Source organism: Anomaloglossus baeobatrachus, chromosome 8, assembly GCF_048569485.1.
Source record: "Anomaloglossus baeobatrachus isolate aAnoBae1 chromosome 8, aAnoBae1.hap1, whole genome shotgun sequence".
In the NCBI taxonomy this organism is placed as follows: domain Eukaryota; kingdom Metazoa; phylum Chordata; class Amphibia; order Anura; family Aromobatidae; genus Anomaloglossus; species Anomaloglossus baeobatrachus.
The window spans coordinates 66,769,490-66,789,493 of NC_134360.1; the positions used below are offsets into that span (position 1 = coordinate 66,769,490).

Genomic DNA, 20,004 nt, shown 5'->3' on the forward strand with positions numbered 1-20,004 from the left:
CCCCTCGTACAACGGACCCCGGACACGGAACGTGGCCTGTCGGAGATTCTCCTTCTCCCTTATCGCTCTGGCCACCAGCTCGGCCTTCTTCCGTTCCCTCTCAGCGATCTCCAGGCCCAGCGGTACCGGCTCCCTATCCCAGTACGGCGCTGCTGCCAGCGCCGGCGCGCGGGTCGGGCCCCGCGGGACATCCTGGACGTTGCCCACTGTCAGGAATCTGGGCGGCATGTCCCGCGGTGTCTTGGCCTTGGGCGCTGCCTTGCAGCAACAACCCGGCGCTACCTCAGCCGAGGTGTGGGGGATGGGCATAGGGGCTTTCCGCTGCTGGGCCTTCGGCTCGGAGCGGGTCATCGGCTCCGGCTCGGGGGACTTTTCAGGGGATGCCTCCGGTTCAACCTTCGGGATCTTCCACGGTAACACCTCCGGTTTACCGCGGGCTCCGGCTACAGGTTGGCCCGCCTGGGCGGGGACGCGGGGTACTGCTACCGGTTGCGGTGGTAGCAGGCCTAGTGGCGGGGTCACGGCCTCCGAGACAGGTGGCGAGGAAGGCAACGGAGGGAGAGGGCTTGGACCGGGCCCCGCAGCCGCGATGACCGGCCCTTCCAGGGCATCGGGACGTGGGTCACTCACCCTCCCTTTCTCCGCCTCCTCCTCGCGTCTCCGCACGGTGGCTATAACATCCGCCATGTCGGCCTCCCACTCCTCCATGAGGAGCTGAATCTTCACCTGCAGCCGTTGGTAGAGCTGCGCGGTTCGGATTTCCACCCACGCCGCGGTTCCAGGCGCGGGGGCTACGGTGTCGCGGGACAGCATCCACATGATGGCTTCTCCTTCCAGGAACGGTATGTCCGCAGAGTCCTGGCGTCCCTGCTTTTATAGCTGCAGCTACATGCGTCCAGCCGCCATCGCGTCCCCCTTAGCTCTTTCCGGCCCCTCCTCTCTCGGGGCGGGGTTTTGGCCTTTGCGCCTCTACTACTCGAGAAGACGCTCGAGCGGGAACTTTTCGCGCCAAAGATGGCGGCTTCTGAAATTTTTCTGCCGGATACCTCCGGCGGTAACAAGGCGCACCTCTACCAGACGGCAGAGCGGTAAGATCCTGTTCGTGACGCCAAGTTGTCGCGGGCGGGGAGGAGGGTGTCAGCACACTACGCTCACCCCTTCTGCTCGGGTCCGGCGGCTGCTGCTCAGTGGTGGCTCGAGCGGTGGGCCGGATCCCGGGGGTTCTCGAGCGGCACTCCTCGCCCGTGAGTGAAAGGGGGTTGTTGGGTGTGGGAATTGTTTATTGTCCGTGACGCCACCACCGCTGCTCTATAGGCCCGGGGACGATGGTGTGTAGCAGCGAGATGTTGCGTTGCCCCTCCGTGGGTAGGGGTTGGTGATCCCGGGGCCCGGTGATGGTGAGGGAGGTGCAGGGCCTGGTGGGCGCAGGGACGCGGGGGCAGCGCTGTGCCTTGCGGCACTGTGGTACTCACTCAGCCTGAGACGTTGACACAGTTTTTACGGTAAACCAAACGGCTGGAAAGACGGTCCCACGGACGGCTGCACTTGCTCTCCCAGTAGGTGACGGTGATGTCCCTCTTCCTTCCACCTTTGTTTACTTGTTGGTTGCGATGGGTCCCCACCGGTAACCCGCTCCCCGGCTTCAAGCTGGACCGGAGGAGCTCTACTCTTTGCCCGCAGGCGCTGGCCCTGAGAAACTGGTGCCTTGGCGGTGGCGGTGTCTCTCCTACACTGGTTGGGCTGTTGCCTTCAATCGGGACTTGGTTGTTGGGGGATCTACGTCCCCTTCACTGATGGATTCGGCAAATTATGGCGACTCCTAGCCTTGCCAGGGTCCGAGAGGCCCCTGCCCTGGTGCTGACTGTCCTTCGGTACACTGCTCCAGACCGCCGGGCCACTACCTGTCCGCGGTCCTTCCAGGAACTTCCACACGGTCCCCCTCCAGACAGTCACCGCCGTTGCTGACCTTGCTGACCTGTCCGGCACACAGCTGGACTACTTCAGGCTTTTCTCTCTGTCACCACTCTTGCTTTCCTCCTTTACCACTTTTCTACTTTCTCTACTTGTTTACTCCTCCACTTAACTCCTCACTCAAGCCCTGCCTGGGCTAATCTGCCTGGTTTCTCCCGCCTCCAGAGCTGTGAACTCCTCGGTGGGCGGAGCCAACCGCCTGGCCCACCCCCTGGTGTGAATCATCAGCCTCTGGAGGAAGGCAACAAGGATTTTTGGTTAGCTTTGGTGTTCCTAGCTGGGATGTAGGGTGTGGTGGTGTGTGACCTGTGTCCCCTGGCTTGCCCAGGGCGACACAAAGGCCTCCTGACTGTCCTATATGATTTCCTCCTGACTGTCCTATATGAAGGCCTCCTGACTCTTGTATACGGGCCTCCTCACTCCCCTGTATGAGGGCTTTATGGGAGCCTGAAAAAGTCTGTTTCTAGTGGAAAAGCTGACTTTATTAAACATGTACTGTAGATAAATGACATCCATAATCTGCAGAAAAAAATGCTGCAAAAACCAAATGTATTAACATAGCCCTACACTAGTTAAAAATACATATTTATGGCAAGTGACAGGTCTTCTTTAATCCTAAGACTCTATGAATCCATCAATATTACCTCTGAGTCTCCAAACTAATTTCAGAGGGGATTGTGCTCAGGAATCCTCATTCTAGAGTGGGGTGCAAGCCGCAGTTCACACAAATCTAACATGTCTCTGAGAATTATGAGTTTATTAAAGCTCACATGGCCTTGACCTTCTTCTTCCATCCTTAGATTGCGGTGTACAGGCGCTGCAGAGCCGTATTGTTGGAGGAATCCAAGCACAAGAAGGAGAATGGCCATGGCAGGCTAGTTTACAAGTTCGAGGATCACATCTTTGTGGAGGAGCCTTGGTGGCCGACCAGTGGATCCTGACCGCAGCCCATTGCTTCACTCTCGAGAGGTAATATACACAGTGTATTCTATATTACATGGTGACTTTGTATGTGAGGGTTCACTCACATAAGTGTATATAAAATTATTTCAATGTTCATCCTGAAAAGATGTTGCACCCTTTAGTTCCTTTCATGTGGTGTTTATTCTACAGCTGTTTAGCCTTGTTTATTTTAAGAAAAACTTAGAAAAAATAATAATGAAACAAATAAATGGGAAAAATGATGTTGGGTCCCCTCTATTTTATGGAACCAGCAAAGATAAAGCAGATTTTTAGGCTGAGATGGTCCATGGTTATTGGGACCTTCCCAGTCTAAAAATAGCAGCCCGCAGCCGCCCCAGAATCACATTAGATGTTCCAATTCCGATGCTTTTTTGGGCTTTTCTCAATTGACCTGATACATTAGCAATCATGGTAATGGTATTTGGGGTTGATATTAGCTGTAAATTGTCCAAAAACACAGCTGACATCAAGCTCTGGTCTTAGTAATGGAGTGGTGTCTATCAGACACCCCCATTACTAATCCAGTAAGTAAAAAGAAAAATACACACACACGAATACTTTATTTTAAAAAACCCTCCCCGTCTCTTTCCCTGGCTCACCAGTTTATTTGTTTAAAAAAAAAAAAAAAGCATGCTGGTCCGACGTAGTCCAGGGAATCCAACAAAGTCCACAAATGATAACTTGGATAAAAAAAAAAAAGTGAGTAAGGTAAATAAGACACTGTCTCTTGTTTGCTAATATATTAGAAAGCAAAGTTTTCACACAGGTCCTACGTAGTCCAGCTGTTCCCATGACTTTCTCTGGTTCCATCGATCAATATCTATTGAACCTTCAGAGCCTCAGAATGATGCTCCATAGACGTTGAATGACGGAATCAGAGAAGTTCGTGGGAAGCGCAGGACTACTTCAGACCTGCATGGTAACTTTGCTTTCTAATAAATTGGTGAATGAGGGACAGTGTCTTGTTTGTATTTCTCTCTTTTTATTTTTTTCAAGTTTTCATTTGTGGACTAAATTGGATTACTTGGACTACGTTGGGCCTGCTCTTGTTTGTTTTAACAAATAAATTGGTAAACAAGGGAGAAATTTGGGAGTGTTTTTAGAAATAAAGTATTTGTGTGCATTTTTTTTTTCTTTTTATTGGGTTTTTAATGGGGGTGTCTGACAGACATATCTTCATTATCAATACCAGGGTTTGATGCCAGCTGACATTACACAGCTGACATCAACCCCAAACACCATTACTCCAATCGCCGACACACAAGGACTATTAAGAGCTGAGGCGAACTGCCAGAATTTGAGCATCTAATGTGATGAGATACCTCTGGGCAGCTGCAGGCTGCTATTTTTCGGATGGAAAGTCCCCAATTACCATGAACCTTCTCAGATTGATAACAGTTGTAACATTTGCCAAATTTACTACAGCATGCATCATTTTACAAATATAAAGGCCGCTTTACATGCTGCGATATCGGTACCGATATCGCTAGCGTGGGTACCCGCCCCCATCTGTTGTGCGACATGGGCAAATCGCTGCCCGTGCCGAACAACATCGCCCAGACCCGTCACACATACTTACCTGCCCGGCGAATTCGCTGTGACCGGCGAACCGCCTCCTTTCTAAGTGACGTGACAGCTGCGTCACTGAACCGCCGCCCAATAGAAGCGGAGGGGCGGAGATGAGCGGGACGTAACATCCCGCCCACCTCCTTCCTTCCGCATTGTGGCCGTGACGCAGGTAAGGAGAGGTTCTTCGTTCCTGCGGTGTCACACGGAGCGATGTGTGCTGCCGCAGGAACGAGGAACAACCTCGTTACTGCTGCAGTAACGATATTTGAGAATGGATCCATATGTCACTGATGAGCGATTTTGCACGTTTTTGCAACGATGCAAAATCGCTCATTGGTGTCACACGCAACGGCATCGCTAATGCGGCCGGATGTGCGTCACCAATTCCGTGACCCCAACGAGTTTGCATTAGCGATGTCGCAGCGTGTAAAGCCCTCTTTAGTATATACCATCCAAGATATATAAATTATTTTTTTCCAATAAGATTGCAACTGTTCAAAATAAACTCAACTATAGTCCCCCCGTTCTAGCACTGCCTTTACACCGCTGCTCTGCGCGTTACTTAGAGGCTGCAGCAATCATGTCACAACTAGCTGCAGCGGTCAAATGTGCTGTAGTTTTAACTTTGCAACCCTAAAAACTCTAAATGATACCAGACAAGCCTTTTAAATGATCAAGTTATTGTTCACACTACTGTGATGGAACTGATATACTTCTCTCCCTCAGTGTTAACGAATGGCTTTTATCACACATTATCTCAAGGTTTACAATGTGGATCTTTTATGGGTAGTTAGTATTGACCCATACCCGAATAAACTGTTTATCCATCTCTCAGTCTCAATATGTCCTTGGATTTTAATCAGTGGCGCTCGGTCACAGCTTTATTGGTTATTTCCATTGTTATATATAGTCCTTCAGAGGAGCAGGAACTGGAATGTAACCTAAACCCTACTGCAGGGGTCGGGAACCTTTTTGGCTGAAAGAACAATGAATGCCACATATTTTAAAATGTAATTCTGTAAGAGCCATACTCATCGGGGGGGGGAGCGGCGGTGGTGGAGTGGCTCAGAAGGTCCCAGGAAACAGGGTGGGCGATGCTGCGGTCATGGAGGAGGGGGTGTCGTGGCTCAAAATGGTGCAGAGTGGCGGCGATAGGACTGCGGGCTTGTGGGGTGTCATGGCGGCAGGCGCTATTGATCTGCCGGCGGGCTGCTTTCGATCTCCCCCAGTTGATGAGATCGACTTCAAGAAAATGGCCGCGGAGTCCTATCTGCGCATGCGCTGCCTCCGCAGCCATTTTCTCAAAGTTGATCTCAACTGTGGGAGATTCAAAGCAGCCCACAGTCCACCGGCAGATCAATGGTGCTCGCCACCGTAACACCCCATGAGCCTGCAGTATCGCCAACCCTGCGCCACCACTGCCGCCCCAGTAAGCTATATGAGGTTTTTAAGACGCACCCCTGTTTTCTCCCCAGTTTTAGGGGGAAAAAAGTACAAGTACAAAACGGAAAATATGGTATTTTGTTTCTTAAAGATTTATCTGCGAGCTTGATGCAGCCATCAAAAGAGCCATAGGTTCCCGACCCCTGCCCTACTGTGTATGAAGGGTCCGTCATCTTTCAGACTTTAGGTCTCAGTGTCGCGGGCGGAGGAGGGGACGCCACGCTCTCCCACTGCTCGGGTCCGGTGGGCACTGCGGCCTGCTGCTGCCGCTGCTCGGTGACTCGAGCGATGGGCCGGATCTCGGGGACTCGAGCGGCGCTCCTCGCCCGTGAGTGAAAGGGGGTTTTTGGGTGTGGGGATTGTTTATTGTCCGTGACGCCACCCACGGTTGTGGTGATTTGTTGGCACCACCGCTGCTCTGTATGGGGATCCCGGGAAGGATGGTATGGAGCAGCCAGTTGTTGTGTTGCCCCTCCGTGGGTAGGGGTTGGTGATCCCGGGGCCCAGTGATGAGTTGGGAGATGCAGGGCTTGGTGGGCGCGGGGGCAGCGCTGTGCCTTGCGGCACTGTGGTACTCACTCAGCCTGAGACGATGACACAGTTCTCGGTAAAACACACGGCTGGAAAGACGGTTCCCACGGACGACTGCACTTGCTTTCCCCAGTAGGGGACGGTGACGGTACCTCTGTCCTGCACCTAAGTTGACAATGGTTGCGATGGGTTCCCACCGGTAACCCGCTCCCCGGCTTGGATATGGGCCGGAGGAGCCCTGCTTTGCCCGCAGGCGCTGGCCCTGAGAAACTGGTGCCCTGGCGGTGGCGGTGTCTCTCTGTAACGGTCGGACTGTTGCCTTCAATCGGGACTTGGTTGTTTGGAGACAGACGTCCCCTTCACTGACGGATTTGGCAAATTTACGGCGACTCCTAGCCTTCCCGGGGTCCGAGAGGCCCCTGCCCTGGTGCTGACTGTTCTTCGTATACTGCTCCAGACCGCCGGACCACTACCCGTCCGCGGTCCTTCCAGCAACCTCCGAGTAGTCCCCCTCCAGACTGTCACCGCCGTTTGCTGACCTTGCTGACACTGTCCGGGCACACAGCCGGACCAACTTCAGGCTTTCTTACTGACACTTTTACTCTTTTCTTCTGCTCCTCTACTACTTCACTTCCACTTCACTTCCTAAACTCATCTCTGTTCACTTAGCTCCTCACTCAAGCTCCCCCTGAGCTAATCTCTCTTCTTTCCACTTCTCCCTCCAAACTCTAACTGCCTGGTTCTCCCGCCTCCAGGGCTGTGTACTCCTCGGTGGGCGGAGCCAACCGCCTGGCCCACCCCCTGGTGTGAACACCAGCCCCTGGAGGAAGGCAACAAGGATTTTGGTAGCTTTGGTGTTCCTAACTGGGGTGTAGGGTGTGGTGGTGTGATGACCTGTGACCCCTGGCTTGCCCAGGGCATCACATCAGCATGCTACTGGACAAAAAAGCCCACAATGATGTTTTCAAACTTGCTCCTTAACAGCCTGTAACGTACAATCGTGGTTGACATAAAGATTGGTTTCCAAATATTTGGCATGCTGCAATTTTTTACTCATGACGAATTGACTTGAGAAAAAATACACAGATCTGCTCTGCCTCATTGAATAACATTGGTTCTAGTGTAATGCCCTGTGTTCTCACATTGCACTCGTCCATATTATACACCAGTGTGAGCGAGGTATTAGTTTGTTGTCTCTCAATTATCAGCATTTCATTAATTTTTAAACTTTTATTGACAAATACATCAAGTTTATGCAAAGACTTCATATATACAGAGTTTACTCTGAGGTTGAGTCCTCACAATAAGTATTTGGTGAATCTTTGAGGCTGTGTATTTTGCAATGTAAGGTCCTGTACGCACGGTACATTTTTTTATAAAGATCTTGATGCGTTTTTTGAGAAATCTGCACCAAAATCTGCATGCCTCTTCTGAAGCCAGCAAAGTCTATGAGATTTCTGAAGTGCTGTGCGCACGTTGCTTTTTTTTTCCGTGCAGATTTTGGTGCAGAAAATATCTGCAGCATGTCAATTGTTGCGGCGTTTTTTTCTGAATTTTTTTTAGCCCTTCCAGCCATTGGTTTCTTAAAAATGCATAAAAAAAACTCACCAAAAACCAGTGCAATTTTCGGTGCTTTTTTTGATGCATTTTTCTGCCAGAAGATGCAGATTTCATGCAGAAAATTTCTGCACCAAATCTGCAGAGTCTGCACATAGCCTTAGAGCTACAGCAAAGTATATGGGCTTTATAGAAATCTCCTGCCAACTGTGACATTTTTAACAATGCGTAAACTGACCAGCTGAGTGTATCTGAAATCCACAATTTCTCTTGCGGGTACGCAGAGTTTTATGTCCCGGTTTTCCTCATAGGAATGCAATAGATGCAAAAAATTTGGAGGTCAAAAAATGCAAATGTGCTTTTAGAGCAGTTCTGCTGTAGAAAAGCACAAAATCAACATTTCCGTGTAAGTTTTGTCAAAGCCAATATACTAGGAAGTATCAAAAACAAAGCAGCTTTATTTAAAACATAACATACCAAAAAGAGACAAAAACCGTATCATCAAAAAAACAATAAAATTGCACTCAAAACATAATGAAAAAACACAAATAATGTAATTTAACCAATAGATGCAGAATGCTGCAGAAAATCTGCAACATCAAAAACTCACCAAATACTCATCATGGGAACGGAGCCTTATTTTTCAAGTCTTCTGCCCTTTGCCTAGACAACTGGGTCCAAATCCTGACTGATAACAACTAGGGATGATTGAATACTTCGATTATTCGGCTTCGCGAATATTTTCCGAGTACCTTGCCGCTATTCGACTATTCGATGCGCAATGTAAGTCTATGGGAAGCCCAAATAGTTCCGAATAGTTGTTATTCGGGTTTCCCATAGACTTACATTGCGCATAGAATATCCGCGAATAGTTGAATAGCGGCGAGGTATTCAGAAAATATTCGCGAAGCCGCATAATCGAAGTATTTGATCATCCCTAATAACAACCCATTCTTACCTAATCAGTGCTTGGAGTTTATCAAAATTTCAGGGTTTTTGATTTTCCACCAACTTTTTGAGGATTAACCACAGATTCTCAATAGGAGTGAGATCTGGGGAGTTTCCTGCTCATGGACCCAAAATGTCAATGTTTTGTTCACCGAGCCACTTAGCACTTTTGCCTCATGAATGGTCTCCATCATGTTGGAATAATCATCGCCAATCATCACATTTTCTTGAATCATTGAGAGAAGTTTCTCTTGGAGGATGATTAGATCCCATTCTTTATTCCTGGTAATGTTCTTAGGCAAAATTGTGAATGAGTCCCCCTCCATGGATGAAAAACCTCCACACATGAATGGTCTCAGGATTCTTCACATTTGGCAGACACAGGACTCACAGAAGCACTCACCTATTCTCCGGAAAGCCATTCTTCCATATTTTCCAGACATTCTGAAGGAGGCTTCATCAGAGAAAATAACTTTGTAATAAGCTAAGGGATTTTACTGGGCAAGGGTGTATATATAGAAATTATGGTGTATCAAAGCAAAATTTTTAATTGCCCCCCCCCCCGCAAAAAAAATAATATCCGATTGGGTCATATAAGGACATATCTCACAACTTTACAGCCCTTACAAAGTAATTTTCCTCCTATTGAAGCCCCTAGATTCTACTTTCATTGCACCTATCAAGTATGACACCAACAAAAGTGCCCCACAGACACTGTATGATACCCCTACAGTGAATTCCTCTACAGTACCCTCCACTTGCACAGTATGGTGACCCTACTGTACCCACCGTTAACTACCCCGGCAAAGTATGGTGACCCCAACACAGTATGATTCCCCCAACTGTGAACCCCGCACAGCCCTCCATATAGTATAATGGCCACACACCTCTTCACACTGTATAATGGCCCCCTCTAACCCTCCATACAGTGTAATAGCTCCCACACAGTATGATGGACCTCACACAAACCTTGACACTGTACAATTACTTGCATACAGTATAATGGCCCTCAAATAGCCTTGTATAAAGTATCCCTCATAGCCCTCCAAATAGCATAATGGCCTCTACAAAGCCCTCCAAATATTATAATGGCTCCCACATAGCCTTTCATATAGTATAATTGGCCCCACATAGTCTTTTATGTAGTATAATGGATCTCCATAGTCCTCCATATAGTATAATCATTATTATTATTCCTTATCATAGCGCCATTTATTCCATGGCGCATTACATTGAGAAAGGGGCATACATAGACAAGTACAATAATCATGAAAATTTCAAGGCACAGACAGGTACAGGAGGAGACAGGACCCTACAAGTGGGGTCTCACAGTCTAAAGGGGATGGGTGAGGATACAGTAGGTGAGGGTGGAAGTGGTTGTGCGGCACTATGGTGGACTGAGGGGTGCTGCAAGTTGTAGGTTTGTCGGAAGAGGTGGATCTTCAGGTTCCTTTTGAAGGTTTCCATGATAGGTGAGACTCTGATATGTTGTGGCAGAGAGTTTTAAAGTATGGGGGATGTGCGATCTCTACATAGTACTCTTTCGAGTATAATGCACCCCCCAAGTCCATATAATACAATACACCCCATAGTCCCCCATATAATTTAATGCACCCCAATAATTTTCCATATATTATAATGCACTGCATAGTCCTCCATTTCGTGTAATGAACCCCATAGTCCTCCATATTGTATAGCGCAGCTCATAGTCCTCCATATCATACAATGCACTACATAGTCCTCCATATCGTATAATGCACCTCATTGTCCTCCATATATTATAATAGATCCCCCATAGTCTTCATATATAGTGCACCCCTCATAGTCCTCCATATATTATAATGCACCCTCCATAGCCCTCCAAATATTACATTTTCACTCACTATATTCCTCTATATATTATAATGTATCCCTATAGTCCTTCATATAATAGAATGCATTCCCCATAGTCCTCCATATTGTATAATGCACACCTTGCAGTCCTGTAGCCACCAGTGTTCTCACTGATTTCACCGGTCTTCCGCTGCTCCAGTGTTCTGCAGCTCCGCACATCTTAGCACAGCGGGCACACAGTAGTGACATCATCTCACTCACTGCGCTGAGCCGTCAGATCTCAGACGCTGAGGGAGAATGATGGAGGACGTAGCATCAGCGGACAGCGGAGTGCGCCCTCTTTCATCAATAATTTCAACTCTATTAGCATCTGTGAAACTGTGATGATAGAAGGGAGAAAGGGGGGCCCAGTGCCGCCACTGGCACCGGGTCCCCCCTGACTCACGGGCCCCATAACAGCCACATGATCTGCCACCATTAGGATTACACCACTGGGGTAAAATTATTTCCTATCATAAAGCCCCTGTTACACTGTCTGGTAAATCCTCAGGAATAATTGTCCGGATCAGAAAAAGTGAGTACTCCCATGAGTCCTGTGTGTGTCAACAGTAAAGCATGCTGAGACCATTCATGTGTGGAGACTTCTCATCCATGAAGAGGGCCCGGCTTAAGCCTGCTTTACACCATACGATCCAGCATACGATATCGTATGCAATCGTACCCGCCCCCATCGTATGTGTGACATGCTCAATTTGTTGAACGTGTCGCACAAACGAATAACCCCTGTCGCACGTACTTACCCATCCATACGACCTCGATGTCGGCGGCGAACATCCACTTCCTGGAGTGGGAGGGACGTTCGGCGTCACATCGACGTCACACAGCGGCAGCCGGCCAATAGAAGCGGAGGGGCGGAGATGAGCGGGACATAAACATCCCGCCCACCTCCTTCCTTCCGCATTGCCGGCGGGAGCCACAGGATGTAGGTAAGATCTGTTCATCGTTCCCGGGGTGTCACACACTGCGATGTGTGCTACCCCGGGTACGATGAACAACCTGATGTTCAATTTTTAGGACTTGAACGACGTGTATGCGATGAACGTTTTACCATTCAATCGCATTCGCACGTAGCTGTCACACACTACAATGTACCTTACGATGCCGGATGTGCGTCACTTACGACGTGACCCCGCCGACACATTGTAAGATATATTGTAGCGTGTAAAGCGCCCTTTATTCACAATTTTGCCTAAGAACATCACCAAGAATAAAGAATGGGATCTAATCATTCTACAAGAGCAACTTCTCCCAACGATCTTGGAGAAGTCTGGTGATAGTAGTAAGCTACATATTTAAATAGGCACAATTATCGAAGCTCATTTCTGATCACATACTCCCTTGTTATTATTTGCAGATTTTGCCTTTTTTTGGGATTTTTTTTAATCTTTTTTTTTTTTTTTGCTGCATTTGAATGTAGAAAGGAAAAGGTCTCATTTAATAAACTGTATACATTGTAAGAATTATTAAATGGATATATCCATAACATTTTGGCTTTATTCTCCAGCTCGGAGATGTGACTCATAATCTGGGTGACATTTTCGAAAAACAGAAATAGACATTCTTTCCTTTCCTTTAGAGTCTTAGACCATGTTTTTTTTTCTAAATCTGAAGTCCAATTTGTATTCAGGAGAATATTTAATGTAACGACCTTAGAACTTCCTGATGACAGTTATCAAAAATGAATGAACCCGTTAAATATTTATAAGATCAAAACTAAAAAGTCCTGAACTGCCCCTTCAAATAACGTACAACCTAAGAGCACAGTGATGAAGACAGAGGTCATCACAGCTCGAACATTGGGCTTCATACATTTGACTTGACAGACAGTATATCACAAAAGTGAGTACACCCCTCACATTCTTGTAAATATTTTATTATATCTTTTCATGGGACAACACTGAAGATCTGACACTTTGATACAATTTACAGTGTCAGTGTGCAGCTTGTATAACAGGGTAAATTTGGTGCCCTCTAAATAACTCAGCACACAGCCATTAATGTCTAAACCGCTGGCAACAAAAGTGAGTACACCCCTAAGTGAAGATGACCAAATTGTGCACAAGCTGTCAATATTTTGTGTGGCCACCATTATTTTTCAGCGCTGGCTTAACTCTTTTGGGCATGGAGTTCACTGGAACGTCACAGAAGCTGCTGGATCCTTTTCATCTTCCATGATGGCATCATGGAAATGGTGGATGTTAGAGACCTTGCGCTCCTCCACCTTCCATTTCAGGATACCCCACAGATGCTTGATAGGGTTTAGGTCTGGAGATGCTTGGCCAGTCCAGCATCTTTGCCCTCAGTTTCTTTAGCAAGTGGTCATCTTGGAGATGTGTTTGGGGTCGTTATCATGTCGAACGAAGCTCTCATCGACTTACATTGAATAGTGACCTCCAGCGCACTCCATGATTATGTCACGGTTGTCTCTCTATTTTTGGAGACTGGTGACAAATTCTGAGTTTGGATCCCTCATTTTCATCTGGGACTCTTCATTAAAAAGTGGTTTAATTTCTTTCAGTACATCAGGAGTTAATATCAGTTTTTTTGGCCAGCAGTTCCTAGCTGAGTGTTTCACCTGCAACTGCTTTGTAGCCACACCCCTTCAGGTTTAAATAGTGGTGTCTTCCTAGAAATCCTTGCTGAAGATACAAACTCATTTGTTCTCTGGCCGCCTTGGAGGAAGATTCTGTTTTAGAGGTTTCCTGTGCTCAGGCTTTATCCTTCTTGTTGCTTTTCCCCCCTGTTTGTCTTACTTTACCTTGTGTCTTGTTAGTGCAGTAGTGGGGTCTAGTGAACCTCACCTGCCCTTCACTAGCCAGAGCATGTATAGGGTTTTCTTAGGGTCTCAGGTTCCCACTCTGCGACAGTTGTGGAGACTGTATAGGGACTGTCTAGGAGAGTAGGGATAGCTGCAGGTGAGGATAGAAAGTGTCCCACCTACCCCTCTCACTAGTTCCAGGACCCCAGGTGTTATTGTGTCCCTGGTTTCCCCTTTGTTGGTTGTGTTTTTGTTGTGCATCAGAAGCACGTAGGTCTGATGGCCCCCCCCGCCACCCTTGTCACACCAGGCAAGCGTGACAGATTACAGTGAAACTGAAGACATTTTACATTTTTGTCCCCATTTAAATGAATGGATACTGTAGAGCAGAGGTCTCAAATACGCGGCTTGCGGGCTGCATTCGGCCCCTCAGACTGCTTCTTGCGGCCCACAGGTACATACCCCATTTGACTATCGCAGCCGCTGCAGAGGCCGCAGTCATCCCTGCTCACTGCTATATTTCTGATTAATGTTTTACCGCCGCTGCGCAGAGTGTAGCTCTCTCTTCATAACTAGTTCAATGGCGGCTGCTGGCCAATTAGAGGCAAACAGCTGATGCGTATAACGTCACCTGCTTGCATGTGATTGAACGGCGGCCACTGTTGGAGAAGTGCAGAGAGCGCTTGACTCTGTGCGGCGGCAACAAAATGTTCATCTGAATGTTTGATGAAGCTCTGACAGCAGCCACGATCATCAAGAAGGACTTGTGCCTGTGGGCCACATGAAGCAGAAGAGGACACCGAGGGAACGGAGGATAGGTTAGAAGAGTGTGTGTGTGTGTGTGTGTGTGTGTGTGTGTGTACATGTGGTGTGTGTGTGTAATGGCACAACACGGGACCAGGATGGGATGGGACATTGCTAGTGTTTCTGTCTGTGTGTGTGAGTGTAATGTCACAATATTGGACCAGGATATTGCTAGTGTGTGTGTGTGTGTGTGTGTGTGTGTGTGTGTGTGTGTAGAATGGGGGACTAGGATGGGACATTGGTACAAGAAGAGGATCAGTAAAGGGGACATTACTACAAGAAGAGGACCTGCATGGACACATTGCCACAGGATGGCGACAAGGATGGGGCACATTAGTAAAAGGGTACAAGGATGGGCATATTACTACAGGATGGGGATAAAGGTGAGGCACATTTGTAAAAGGGGACAGGGAGGGGGCACATTAATACAGGATGGGGATCAGAATTTAAACATCACCTCAAGAAGGGGAACAGTATGGGGGACATTACTAAAAGATGTTGGCCAAAATTACAATATGGTGCTAATTGTAAAAGTATATTACTTACAAGAAAGGGATGAGAAACATGAGGGGTTTTTTACCATGAAAAATGTGTTTGTTTTTTTATATAAATGCATATTTAAAAAAAAAAAAGGGGGGCAATTTTGTTATAATAAACAAACAAAAAATGCTCAGAAACAGTGATTCAAAAGGTGTAGAGAAGAAAACATATGGTACTAATAAAAATGTCACTTTGTTCTGCAATGAACGTGGCCCCCCAAATTACTTTTTTTGTGTGCTGACCGTAAATCCGCACATAAAAGTGCGTCCGAGTTTGAGACCCCTGGTGTAGAGCAATGTTATTTTCGTTTTTGTCATCACAAAAAAGTTCAAAAATGGAAATAACTACTGGACTTATGAACGTAGGCTTATTCTCACATTTCTCTACACTCGTATGTTACATTTATTCATCTCTGTATTGTCTACTCTATCTGAACATTTCAGTGTCTCCACTCCTGAAGTTTGGACAGTAATTTTGGGAAAAGTGGACCTCAGCAGGAGTAGCCAAAAGGAGATGGCATTCAAAGTTACACAGCTGATCATCCATCCTTACCACGATCAGGACACGCATGACTACGACATAGCCCTTGTCCAGCTGGACCATCCTGTTCCTCTCACTTCTCCACATGTCCAACCTATTTGTCTTCCTTCCAGTACCCACCATTTCCCTACTGGTTCAACATGTTGGTTGGCAGGTTGGGGAGCAGCAAACGAGAATGGTAAGTCATGCATGTGTTAACCCCATGCCTCCGTTGCTAATTTTTCATTTTTGCAGTTTCCAAGAGTCTTAACTTATTCACTTTTTTGTTAACATATCAGTATTAGGCAATGTGCGCACGTTGAGTATTTGGTGCAGACATTTTCTTCATGCGTTTTGTGTTACGTTTTTGTGCCATGCGTTTTTCGTAATGGAGTCAATGGCTAAAAAAAAAAACGCATACAGAAATGCACCAACAATTGACATGCGGCAGATTATTTTCTGCACCAAATCTGCAAGGAAAAAATTAGCAACATGTGCACAGCACTTAAGAATTCTCATTGACTTTGCTGGTATAAAGATAGGCAAGCAGATTTGTGACAAATCTGCATCAGTTTTTTGGGTGAAAAAAACCACCATTTTTTTTAAACTCTTATTTGTAGAACTTTTATTGTGTGGTAAAAATGACCCGGCAACATGATTTTCCAAATAAGTACGATTACATGGATGTCAAACTTGTTTCATTTATTTTTTAACTTTAAGGCCACGTTCACAAGATCATTATTTGGTCTGTATTTTACAGAAAAATAAAAATTTACAGAGACCCAAATCATATTTTTTTACCAACTTTTTTGGCACTACTGGGATACATTAAGGTCACATGCACACGTTCAGTATTTGGTGAGTTTTTTACCTCAGTATTTGTAAGGCCAGGGTCACACTTGCGTGTGCCTCGCGTGTAACTCGTGCGAGTCTCTCATTGAATCACCCGGTATGGATTTGCACTCTCCTGACAGGAGCGGGTTGGTTGCATGTATGTCTACGCAGCTGAGACGGTCCTGTCCGGAGAGTGTGAGTCCGCGCCGGGTGATTCAATGAGAGACTCGCGTGAGTTACACGCGAGGCACTCGCAAGTGTGACTCTGGCCTAAGTCAAAACCAGGAGTGGGAAAAAAATGCAGAAGTGGTGCCATGTTTCTATTAAGCCTAGGATACACAGCGAGTAAAACAGCCTGAGTGGAATGTGATAAAAAATCGCATTCCACTGAGACCAATGTTACTCTATGGTGCCGTCCCCTTTTGCAATTATTTTCTCAGCCCTAATCAGACCGAGGAAATAGTCGCAGCATGCTGCGGGTGGAATCTGATCTGTATTCACTCGCACCCATACAAGTCTATGGGTGTGAGTGAAATATCGCACTGCACTTGGATGACACAGGAGTGCAGTGCAATAATCGCATCAGCTGGCAATGGAGGAGTTAAAGAGATTAATCCCTCCCTATCTCCTCCGCAGCTGTGATCCGATCGCAGGATTGGATCACAGTGGCATGACACTTGGCTTATACTCGCAGCACAGCGGGAGCCGAGGGTTATTAACATATCGCATCTCATGTAACTCGCATCGGATGCCATGTGCTTGTGCGACCCCAGCCTTATACTTCCAGGTGTTGGCTACAAATACTAAGGTAAAAAACTCACCGAATACTCCACATGTAGGTCCATGTGAACACATTGAGAATTTGGTGAGTTTTTTACCTCAGAATTTGTAATTCAAAACCAGGAGTAGGTATAAAATACACAAGTGGTGCCCGTGTTCCTATTCTTCTTTTCCTCTGATTGTTCCACTTCTGGTTTTGGCTTCAAATGCTGAGGTAAAAAACTCACCAAATACTGAATGTCTAAGGCCACGTGCACACATTCAGTATTTGGTGAGTTTTTTACCTCAGTATTTGTAGCCAAAACCAGGAGTGGGTGAATTATACAGAAGTGATGCCGTGTTTCAATTATACTTTTCCTCTGACTGTTCCACTCCCGGTTTTGGCTTAATCTGAGATAAAATATTGACCAAATACTGATTGTGTAAGGCCAAGTGAACACGTTGTGTATTTGGAGAGTTTTTACCTCAGTATTTGTAGCCATTATTTGTAGTGGGTGATAAATACAGAAGTGGTGCCCGTGCTTCTTTTAGGCTATGTTCGTACGTGGCTTCTTTTTGCCAGTGCATCTTGAGTGCATCAAAAATGCACTGAAAATGCCCCAAAAACGCAGCAAAAACGCATCACGTTTTTGCTGCATTTTTGCCCAATGCGTTTTTAAGTCAAATCTATTGACTGGAAGGGTTCAAAAACGCTGCAAAAACGCAAAAATAATTGACATGCTGCATCTTGGATGAATCTTCAAAAACACAGCCAAGATGCAGCCAACAAAAGATGCCCAGTGTGGACATCGAAATCTCATAGACTTTGCTGGAGGAAGGAAATGCATGCATTTTGGTGCGTCTTTGTGATGTCAAAAACGCACCAAAGATGCATCAAAGGCTAGGTTCACATTTCCGTTGTTTTGCATCAGTCACATGCGTTGCTTAACGCATGTGACTGATGCGTTGTACAACGGATGACAAAGAACAGAATTCATTGTCGGACTCCGTTGTGTGCAGGGGGTGGAGCGCGAGGGGGGCGGAGTTCGAGGGGGGCGGAGCCGAGCGGGGCTGTAGCGCTGAGGACGTCAGTGCCGCGGGGACTGCAGGGCTAGGGACAGGTGAGTGTGTGTGTGTGTGTGTGTGTGTGTACATGCCGAGTGCGGGAGGGGGCGGAGCCGAGCGGGGAAGTGTCGGCCTCCCTGCACACGTATCCAGGGTAAATATTGGGTAACTAAAAGCAAAGCACTTACCTTGGTTACCCGATATTTACACTGGTTAGCAGCATACACCGCTTAGCGCTGGCTCCCTGCACACGTAACCAGTGTAAATATCGGGTAACTAACCAAAGCGCATTGCTTGGTAACCCGATGTGTATCCTGGTTACGGGTGCAGGGAACCAGAGAGAGCATGCGCAGAGAAATCCTACGGATTGCGCTGCTCAAAAAACGTTACAGGCTGCGTTCCTTCCACCCCGCGGTCAGTCGTTCCACGACTGATCCCATGACTGATCAGTCGGGCGGACTGTGCAACGCAGCATCATCAGTCACAATTCGCCGCTCATACAAGTCTATGGGAACAACGGAATCCGCTAAATGGATTCCGTTGTTTACCAGAGCAGCGGATTGTGACTGATACAATTTAACGGAAGTGTGAACCTAGCCTTAGCCTTATACTTTTCCTCTGATTATTCCACTCCTGGTTTTGGCTTCCAAATACTGGTATAAAATACTGACCAAATACTCAACACATAAGGCCTCATGCACACAATTATTTGGTGAGTTTTTATCTCAGACATTTTTTAGGTCAAAACCAGAAGGGGAACAATCAGAGGAAAAGTATAATAGAAACACGGGCACCACTTCTAAAAAATATTTCGCCCACACCTGGTTTTGACTTTCAATTTCTGAGGTAAAAAAATCACCAAATACTCAATGTGTGCATGTGGCCTTAATGTGTCCTACTAGTGGAAAAAGATTATACAGCGCAAAACTGAATAATACAAATAGTGTTATTCAAATAATCTCCAGATGAATAAAAATTAACTTTTAATATATATATTGAATAAAAGTTTAATGTCCCGTAGGACACATAAATATAACACAAAGCTCCAGGGATGACAAAAAGTTTCGCTTGGTCAAAAAAAGACACAATAACCTAGGATAATGTCTTAGTACACAGTTTGTACATACCCTAAGGAGCCACCAGACATTAAATACATTTAAATATTCCTCCAAGAAAAAACATAACGAACAAACAAAACAGTAAACAAAATAAAGTGTACATTCCTTCTTCAAGGATAGACAGTGGTCATCCAATAAAAATGAAAAGAGAGGAAGAAACACAATAAAGATAAATAATAATAAATTCCACAGTGACAGCGGTCAGTATAGTGGTATCGTCAATCACAGGTATATAATTCCTTTTTTCTTAAAGGAAATAGAGTGGTTTCACCAGATCCATTGGAGCCAGGGTACAAGGAACATCTCCTTCAGGCAGGGTCCTCAGACATCCATCATTGAGATGACCCTATTAGGCCCTAGGGAAAAAGACTAAAATCCTTGCCATCACCTATAAGCTCGTCCTCTAGTAGTGGAAATAAAATAAAAGTTGGTAAAAAAAAATGTGATTTGTGTCTCCGTAACTTTTTTATTTTTCTGTTGATGGAGCAGGGTCAGTGCTTGATTTTTTTTTTTGTGTGTGTTCTATTGGGCAAGTGGTTTAAAGGGAATCTGTTAGGTCCAATATGCAGCCAGAACCACAAGCATTTCTGGGTGCTGATTGCTAATCCCTGCCTAACTGTCCCTGTATACACTAGAATAGGTAAAGAGATCTTTAGAAAAAGTATTTCTGAGGATCTTTTATCATATGCTAATGAGTGCAGGGACTAGTCCCAAAGGTGTTGCTTTCCTTGC

General features: G+C 46.3%; 1 protein-coding gene across 1 annotated transcript in view; it reads left to right on the forward strand.

The window, feature by feature from the left end:
• TMPRSS6 (transmembrane serine protease 6) overlaps positions 1–20,004 on the forward strand; it is a 174,147-nt gene that overhangs the window by 140,463 nt on the left and 13,680 nt on the right. Inside the window, exons 15-16 of the mRNA XM_075322083.1 lie at positions 2,772–2,940; positions 15,421–15,695. Of these exons, the coding sequence (XP_075178198.1) occupies positions 2,772–2,940; positions 15,421–15,695 (444 nt within the window). The remainder of the gene's footprint in view (positions 1–2,771; positions 2,941–15,420; positions 15,696–20,004) is intronic.